The 10133-nt window shown below is 34.4% G+C and overlaps 1 protein-coding gene across 1 annotated transcript; it reads right to left on the reverse strand.

Moving 5' to 3' along the window:
• Nucleotides 1–3604: 3604 nt before the first annotated feature.
• On the reverse strand, nt 3605–7564 carry LOC146160478 (mitochondrial import inner membrane translocase subunit tim16-B-like). The gene is made up of 5 exons (XM_083384950.1): nt 7451–7564; nt 6091–6175; nt 4377–4522; nt 4231–4296; nt 3605–4164 (listed from the first exon to the last, which is right to left on the reverse strand). The coding sequence occupies exons 1-5, from the start codon at nt 7562–7564 to the stop codon at nt 4069–4071; spliced, it is 507 nt and encodes a 168-aa protein (XP_083241076.1). The 3' UTR covers nt 3605–4068.
• Nucleotides 7565–10133: the final 2569 nt, after the last annotated feature.

Genomic DNA, 10133 nt, shown 5'->3' on the forward strand with positions numbered 1-10133 from the left:
AGACTGAATAGCGAGGAACATACTGCGTATAACTCCACGTGTTTTAGCGAGAAATAAAGAAAGCAGGTTTGACTTAGCGTTGTCAATGGTCGAATACACACTTGCTAATTAGCCAATCTAAACAAATAACGAAAGAGAAAGTGTTAACCTTTAAACAAACAAAAGACGAAAAACGGGGTTTTACGCTCGATTTTGGTTTCGCATGAGATTAAGTCGCGTGATCAACCCAATTACTTTAAAAAGCACGCCGCTTCGAACAGTATGTTAAACCATGACAAAAACGAACAAAAAACGATAATATCACTTACAAAAAGGGGCATAAGAATTCCCGCCCCCTAGATACGCCACTGGGGGCAATGCATAATGTATAATATTTTTAATCTTCGACATATATATTTTTTTTAACCAACGTTTATATATATCCCAGAACCTATTTTAAATATACTATGCCTGGAGCAACACCATATTTATTTTTAACCTTCATAAGTAATACATATTACACTTACAATTAATACTAATAATCGCATTTTGAAATTCCAGGGGGGGGTTCTATTAAGAGACACCCTGTCAGGTATTTTGTGTCATCGACTTAAAAACATATTATGTAGCCCGAAAAGTGTGCGTTACCCGAAGCACATGATTTTTTACTGTTTTCCTGTGACATTTTATTTAACATGATCTCTATTCGGATTTTCCAACGTGCGCGGTAGGCCTACCAGCACCTCCTACCACTAGGGTTAGCGTAATGTTACTTTGCGCGTATTGGTCGAGCCTGTGTGTGGCTTTCTTTTTTGTGCCACAATTAGGCCTGTACGGCATAGTTATTATGATTGTGTTTGTTAGGCTTTGGTTAAGTTTCCTGAAAATTTTATAGCACAAAAAAAATGTTTTCTTCGTGAGCGGCATGTTGATTTTTTGTTAGGTGCTTTGCGGCCCCAGAAAACGGTCTCGCGGACCCTAAAATGACCGCGGACCCTAGTTTGAGAACCACTGCGACTAGAATTACCGGTGCAGTGGTTTTAACCGTTTTTAACTTTGATCGTTTGCATCTCCGCTTAGCTATCTGTTAGAGTTAAAATATTGCAACTTACTAACTTTTCCTAAGTCTACGTCACGTTTTAGCATGTTTTAGTTTATTAGAATACCATTTAGTTTATAAGAATATCCATAATATGAAGCGGTTTACCTTAATTAACCGTTAATGGTCAATTCAGCATGTTTCATGGGTAGGCCCTGCAGTAATTTTTAGGAAATAAATACAACGTTTCGCCTAAAAGTCTTGTTGAAAGTATAAGCAACTAACTCGAAATGCGAAAACAGAGGACATTTGGGCTTTTTTGAGCGTTCTCGAAGGACCATTTAATTTTATTTAAAAAAAGAGGACCCATCCTCCTAAAAGAGAACATACGATATGGTATTAGGCCTATCATAATCAATGATACTATAATGGAGCCTACAACGTATATTAATCTCACATCTACTAAGATTAAAGTCTCTGAATAGTTAAAAGAAACTATTATTAAAAATAAAGCTAAATTATTTTGCAGTTTTTCATTACTGGACAAACACTCATTTTGACCGCACGCAGTAATTTTGAGGATGTCCACAACGCGGTAAATCTTGCGCTAATTGCAAGACATGAGTGTTGGTGAGATACAAGAGCGATAGTTATCTTACGTAAACTTGCTGGGTTACCCGGCATTCTACTTTATAAGTCGTTGGTTTGTTAGTCCTGTGCATATCATCCCAATGGCATTAGAAATACTATTGTGGCCTGGTAGGCCTACGTATAAACCCCACTGCACGAACGCGTAAAATTGACCCTAGTTTAGGTTGATTTCAATGCGTCCGTTGTATAGGCGCACAGCCACTGGCAGGCAGACTTGGACAACTAGATAACTCTAGTTTTCTAATTCATTGAATTAAATAGAGCAAAATGCAGCTAATTCTAATTCCAATCTAATTTGTGAATTGCTTGTGTGCTCTAATTCTAATCTAATTTGGATTTTATAAAAAATGCTACCGGTAGTTTGTCCAACGGCATTTTTAGTCTCTTAGTTCAAACACAGAATTTCAATTAAATTTTGTGGATTGGAACGACTTGTATGTAATTTTTACAGTCCAAAAAGCATAAAAAATGGCACACACATATTTACCATTCACGTACTTATAAGAATAAATTCGATTAAACTAAATTGGTTGGATGTAATAAAACGTGATTCTATAGTACACATTCTAGTTGAAATTTGATTTATTAGGAATTCGGTAATTTTTTAGTCTACTGTAATTTGAGAAAATTCAAAACGATCTAATTCTAATCTAATTTGGAAAAACTAAAATGCTCTAATTTTAATTATAATCTAATTTTAAAACGCTAAAATAAATCTAGTTGTCCAGGTCTTATTGCAGGCACGGAGAGAAAAGTCAGATTGAGAGTTGTGACGTCGACGCCACAAAGTTACATCTAAACGTGACGTTATGGAGAAGTGACGTTAATAACCCAAAACACTTGGTTTATTTTGTAAGAATCATGCTTATGCGTAAAACTTGGTGCTCTATCAAACAAAAGAACGAACGATAAAATTAACAAAATGAATAACTATGTAGACCTTTAGAGCGGCAAGGCTTCCTGTATAAGTTTTACTATTTTGAAGTGCTGAAAATGCCCCAATTTAAGAAAACGAAAACGTTGCAAATGGAGCGACTTCAATTTCCCCAATTTTCGGATATATTTGCAGCAATTCCGCCAACTTTAAGCAATGTGTAAAACATCCACACGTCGTCTGCGACGAAGGCGCAATATAAATTAAAATATTACCGAAAAACATTTTTCACTACTTGTCCTGTGAGTTTCCCCAAGGCTTTTCACTCATTTTTACCGACACTTTTTGGTATGTCTGGCTAAAACGTTTGTGCTCTTCCTAGTTTGATCGGAGATTAGAAATGTTGATCAGAAATTCTAGATCAGGGTATTGTTTAAAAGCGTCACGAATTTATGAGAAGTTGCAAACCGCGTAGGCTAATCGCGGTTCATTCTTTGTCCTGTATTTAATTTATGTGACAGAAGTTTTTGTTTAATATCATTGCTGCATCACAGAGCCAGAAGGCCGAAAACCACACTTTTATCCAAGTTTAACCATATGTAAATGCTCTGCGCGAACTTTTATCCGATCTAATGTTATTCTTTCATTCTAAAGATGCTGTGCTTACTATGGTAAGTTTTGTCGTGTGACTCATCAACTTTACGAAGTCTATTTTTTTAATTAAACGAAACTGCCTTTATTTCCATTAAATATTTTTTGGCTTTGCGCGACTAGACAAAATTTCAGTTACGTATTTTGCGCCCGAGTTTGCTCTAGAACAGGGCTGCACAACCTTTTAGTTGTTAACGGCCGCATCAATTGTCTTTCTTTTTCTCACGGCGGCCAGTTGAATTGTTTCGAGATGACTTCAGATAGTTAAAAGTCCGGCTCCGACTCTACAGCATCCACGTTTGTTGCCTATGGCCCGGGTGTATTTTTTGTGAAACAGATAGCGCATGCTTTTGTGAAGGCAGTACCCCAAAATCCTTTAAATATTTACGAATTTTTTAACATATAATTATTGAGATTGTGTAGGGCCTGTAAGCTACTGTTAGGAGTTAATTTCAGAAGAACAATCACAGTCACTTGGTTAAAGTTGGGTCATTTCAAAAAACAGATATGCAACGGTTAATTAGCATTACATGTTGAATAAAAACATGAAATAAAACAACATTTAATAGATAGCCTTAATCACACAAGTACCAGTTGTAAATTAGAAAACATTAAATAATAATAGTAATTAATAGATTACTTTGCTTTTACAAATCTTTTTTTTTTACTTGATTCTTTTATTTATTTTTATGCTTAGGCATAGTAATACGGTTGTAAACCAAGTGTGATAAGTCTGTAATATATCACAAAATATTTGTTCTTGGAATGAGTTCCAACAAATATAAAACATTGTCGAGTTTAAACGGGAAAGCATCTCATGTCTCTGTTCTCTTATCTGGCTTGCATAACATCTGTTTATTAATTCCGAATGTTTTCATGTCTCCTCAGCATTGGTTTTGCCTTGAGCTTTAGGTTCCGTATTTGTCTGATTAGAATTTTCAGAATCAATTCTTTCCTTTGCCCGATAAACCTTCATAAAACAATAGACACCATTTAAATAAGTTTTACCTTGGTAACATCAAGCCACATTTCATACTTTTGATTGTAGATAAAAAGAGCCGCCAGTGGATTTTTCATTGACCTTCATCAAATGGTCGTAGTTCTAATACAAAAAAAGGTTTTAGTGCTAGAAAAAATGTTGTTTACATTTTCAAATCGAAAAATTATCACAGTTTAAAACACCTTGGTTACTTCTTCTGCATTGTTGATATTAGTAATGTTTAATATCTGCTTGGCCTCATCCAGGGTCATACCCAGCAAACTGGATGATGCGGCAGACATTGCACCCTGTTCTCCCCCACCAGCCCGTTCAGCAGTATGGCTAGCAGCTAAAACAATAAGTGATTACTAAAATAATTTACACAATACAATATAGTTAAGACAGTTTGTTTTAAATAGATGTTTTAGGGACACAAATCACGAAGACGTCTACCAAATGTCCCTAAATCGGGCCTGATGAAGTAAGCCAGTAAGCTCCCTAATATAATTTTACACTTGCGGGATAACCTGAACACCATGAATAAGTCTAAAAGAGACATTAGTATGGTAAAATATATGCTACTAAAACAATATAACAGTGTACACTATGCACGGATCTGTAATGTAGCTTGATAATGAATAGCAAAGCCAAAAGATTATTAGATTGACAACATCTTGATTAAGACCCACATTAAATGAAGCTGATAAAAGCTCGTATTGAAACGTCTTAATCAAGAGGATGCTGTTCTACTCAACATTTTTGGCTTTGCAATTCATTATCAAGCTACAATATAAGAGTTTTTCTAAGAGCATAATAGTGTGGAAAGATTATGTGATACAAGGAAATAACCTATATGCAGTGGCGTATCCAGGGGGGGTAGAGGTTGGGGGGTTCGGACACCCCTTTTCGTAAGTGACATAATCGTTTTTTGTTCGTTTTTGTCAGAGTTTTACTCACCGTCCGAAGCTGCGTGTTTTTAAATGTAATTGGGTCACGCGTCTTTAAGCTAATGCGAAACAAATTTCAAACGCGAAACGCCGTTTTTCGTCTTTTGTTTGGTCGACCGTAAACGCTAGATAGTTTTTTTTGCCTTTCGTTATTCGTTCGGGTTGGCTAATCAGCAAGTGTGTGTTCGACAATTAATAATATAATTCAAGCGGTTTCCGCTTTTTTTTTTCTGAAAACTTTGAGTTAAACGGTGCTGATGTTTCTTGCTGTTTGTTTTCTGTGTTAATATCAGATGTTGATTAACGTCAGACGAAAATACAACGGGGAATTCCCTAAGTTGAAAATTCAGAACCCCCCCCCTTTTTGAATTTCTCGATACGCCCCTGCCTATATGCATGCAGGCCACTGTGGAAAGTATGACAAGTGCACCTTTGGGTGTTTTTCAACAAACCCAACCTATCCCCCCCAATAATGAAAAATGACACCCGATTTTCCTATAATATGCTGCACTGGGTTGCACTTTTGACCTTACTTAAACCCCATCACCCTCATTTTTTCAGACATGCACCAGCAAGACTTGTGGAGAACTGCCATACTTTGCATGCAGAAAAGCATACACATCCTAATGTAAACTATTCATCAGATAACTATTGGCTTGCCATGTAACAAGCACTACATTTAAAATCAAAGTTTGTACAAAATTTGCTGTGACTTTCTGTTGGTGAGCCACAAGCTTAAAATGTTCAATAACCACTGCATTAGAATCCCCTATTGGTTTAATATAACCTATAAATACGTGTCTATATAAAAAATGAATTAGTGTACCATCCAATTTTATATAACTTAGTTGTGAGACTTCATCACAGAAGACTATCAAGATAATGAAAACAAACTAAGCATTAGATTTAAGATTGAGGGTTTAAGATTCTCTATTAAAGCAAACTAAAAAACAATTAAAAATATATATACCAGAGAATTCCTTCCGCACAGCTCTCGTAAATGCTCTGCCAACCAGCTGAGCTCCAGCCAATATGACTTTTATAAGGTTGTTTGCCTTGAAATAAAATAAACTCTGATAAAAAGTCTGTATTAATACTTCATATATATATTGTGTATTTAATATGTTGGTGCATTTAACAACATCCTTTTAAGTGACTTGACTTAAGTGCACTTAAGTCACTGTTTTTAAATGACTTGACTTGACTTAAGTCATTTGGGCAAAATTACTTGACTTGACTTAAGTCTTTCAGACAAATGACTTGACTTGACTTGAGTTTTTTTAACAAATGACTTGGATTGAAATAAATCATTTCTTTAAGTATTTTATTTATAAAATTGAGCTATTTGTCCCAATTTTGGCACAAAAAACAAATTACTTGCTATATGTTCCGTTTTCCTTATTTTTTGGTTCAGTTATTGTTCATATTTATGCGAGTTTAAAAAAATTCTAATAGTTTAACGTTTTATTTTTATGGGACAGGACTTGAAGTTGACTTGCTCAAATTATGACTTGACTGGGACTTGACTTGCGCAACTGATGACTTGGATTGGGACTTGTTATTTATTCAAAAAGACTTGACTTGGACTTAACTTGACTGGGACTTAAGTCATTTTAAAATGACTTGTTTACAACACTGTGAATAAGCATACACTAGAAAAGTAACTGGTTATACATGTTCATACAAAAAACACTTCAATTAAACATAATAATGCTCGTTGTTCTTACCATGAAAATATTTTTATCCAAAACTTTACAGTGTGAGAATACGTAGTCACTAGTCAGCTATCAGCTTATGCAATCTTTACGTTTCTTTGCGTGTTAATTAATAATAAAACAAATAATTCGCAGGGTGTTTGTGGTTCGAGTAGAAATTTAAAAATGTAGTTGATAATTTATTTTAAATTGCAATAAAATCATGTTTAAAATAAACTAAGTATTTGGGACATTTTTTTCTGTTCAATTAATCACGTTGAAATTAAAGCACTGTTTTTTGTTTTGGTTTAGGTTAATGGCGTTGTCCAACTTAACTATTCTTGACGTATTATTTATTTTACAGGGGACTTCCCTATTAAAACAAAGCTTGTGTGCTAATGATAAAAAATAATAAAACAACTTTTCCCGGTAATATATTAGCTGCACTAAATGGCGTCGGATCGAATACTGGTGGTAAGGTCCTTATTTTTGTTAATGAATTGTTATAAATCTATTTGTGCCAGAGGATATTTAAAGATTTTTATTGTTAAACAATGTTAAATACAAACTAAGTATAGCAAGAAAAAAGTGAAGTCGACCCTTCTTTCCTTTAGATACAAAATCGTTTTAATTTACCTGGCGTTGACTGTTGTTGTATTCCTGCAGGAAGGCATCATTAGCAATAGGACTCAAAACCAAAACGTGCACATTGTGCACTTGCCATATGTACTCAAACCAAAACGTGCACATTGTGCGCACAATGTGCACTTGCGATATGTGGCAATTAAGTGTACATTGTTCACTATCGCTCAATGTGCAACTTACAATGTACCAGTGCACGTTATACAGTAAAATAAATAACTTCATACGAAACGATTTTTTCGATGATGTTTTTGTATTGAGAAGATCAAGTAATGCTTGTTATCTTTCGTGCAATTCTTTTTTTATTATATATTTTTTAATTGTGTCCCAATTCTATGGATTACCGATTATATGGAGTGGATTTATTATGCATGTTATTTTTCTATTGATTCTTTTTATAATTATATTATATTATATTTAATTGAGTCCCAATTGTATGGATTTTTGATTATATGGGGTAAATTTACTAAAAAAGTAACTAAACAACTGGAGATAAATAAACCTGCAAATTTAGCCTTGAAGCCTGTAAAAAAATTTTAAACGTTCATAATTTTATCTACTCTGCTTATGTGGGCATGGTTATGACGTCATTGGGTATCGGATTGCAAAACCTTTTGTCCACGATATTGGTTATCGGAATAAAATGTCAAGTTTTGGGAACCTAATTCGACTGCAATATTGCTTTTTAATTTTTTTAACTTAGAACAAAAAATGTTAGAATTAGTTGAACATTGAATAGCGATACGTCAGCTTAGATTGTTTGTTTTTTAAATGATCAATGACTCCTAAAAATAACTTTCGTAATTAGTGGCTCTATCGACCTCTCTGATTCACTGCATTTAAAAAAAATACAAGCATTTTTATTATGAAATACATTTAAAATGAGTGATTGTACAACGTTAAGTCAGGCCATAGTTCCGTAAATTAAAAAAAAACTTTAACACAAAAGTTTATTTTACAAAGCCAGAAAATTGAAGGCGTCACGGCACGCATATAGCACAAAAACAATTAAGGGAACAAATAAATACTCACTACAGGGCGTAAACCAATCGTAATATAAAAAATGGAAATGGTTGAATACAAAATATCTAAACAAAAAGCTCAACCTAAACTGCAACAGCAATATTTGCGAAATACTTTAAGCAAGATTATAAACAAAATATTATCGATAGATATAGGTAATATAAAAATGCAACAGAAAAAAATTAAATATAACCTCAAACGATAAAGGAAAATGGAATTATAGTAAAAATAAATGAAAAATGAACAAATAATAAAAGGCTATCGAAATAAAAAAATTAAAAATCGATTACACTGAAGGGAAATTGAAGACGAACGTAGAAAAATGCTACAGAAACATAAAAAAATATGTAATGTTAGATTACAGAGAAATAAAATTACTGAGAATAAAAAGTAAAGGCATACATTTATGCATCATCCAAAAAGATAAAGAATCAAACACAAACTGAAAAACGTTCCTAGCTTTGGTTTGCAAATTTTTTCCACATTAATTAATTGCACATTGCAAACCTATTTCTTAGCCACGTTAACATAAAAACTTTTACTGCAAAAGTTAAGTTGTTAGCCCTGCACCTGAATGTATTCATTTTCCTTTTCGTCAAACATTTTGAGCAATCAATACTTGTTTAACAGCCCTGCAAGTGACATTATCTGACGACGACGTGGCATGCCATAGCATTGTTTTACATTAAAATATTGCCTTTCGTGTTTGTAAATTATATTGCAGAATTCCACATACAATTTTAAGTAACGAAAAATCTGGCGAGAACTTCCCGGTTCTTCTCCACGGAGATCGTTTTTCTTTTATCTGTATATCTTCTGGTAAGAATTAGCCACAAATCCTACATCTGCCTGTCTGTCTGATTTTAAGTTCGATAATAATCAGCTGCCGGACAAATACCGCCTTACCACAAGCGGTGGAAAAAGTAATCAGTGAACACAAAGTGTGAACCTTTTTAGCCACTTTCGGCGCACATGCACATTAAGAGCACATCAAATTCATGTAAGGTACACATTAGATGCAGATTTAGTGCACATTTGGTGCAAATATAGCAAGTGCACAGTGTGCACCTTCAAATCAGCACTGAACTGTGCATATCTCGCAAGTGCACCTTGTGCGCACAATGTGAACGTTTTGGTTCGTGCACATATGACAAGTTAACATTGTGCGAACAATGTGCACATTTTGTATTTGAGCCCGTCTCATCATTAGGAAGCCAAAACGCCGAAGAAAATAAGACTACCAGAAGAGCTTTCTTTTAGTATTAATATGCCTGGTAGCAAAAGCATATATTGCCCTCGGATGTTTATCAGCCAAATATTTTAAAACATAATGTACAGCCAGTCTGTGTTTCATGGCACTTCATGCTGAGATCTTTGCATAACGACATTTTGGGGCATTGAACTATGTTAGTTAGCACACCTTAGGTTAAAAATTCTACCACTATTTTTTTTAGTTTAAGTGTGAAATGTAGGGGAAAACCGGGACCTGTGAGCCACTTTTTGAACTTTCGGCCGTAACTTTTGCGTTAATAACCCGTTGTGGCTAATAATTGGACAAATGGTGCTTTAGAGCTTTAGGTTGACTGTGTTGAAGTTTTGAATGGTTCACATTCAAACCTTTTAATTGAGAAACTGAAACGTTGGGGTCTTTAAA

This window comes from Ascidiella aspersa, chromosome 3, assembly GCF_963924565.1.
Source record: "Ascidiella aspersa chromosome 3, kaAscAspe10.2, whole genome shotgun sequence".
Lineage (NCBI taxonomy): Eukaryota > Metazoa > Chordata > Ascidiacea > Phlebobranchia > Ascidiidae > Ascidiella > Ascidiella aspersa.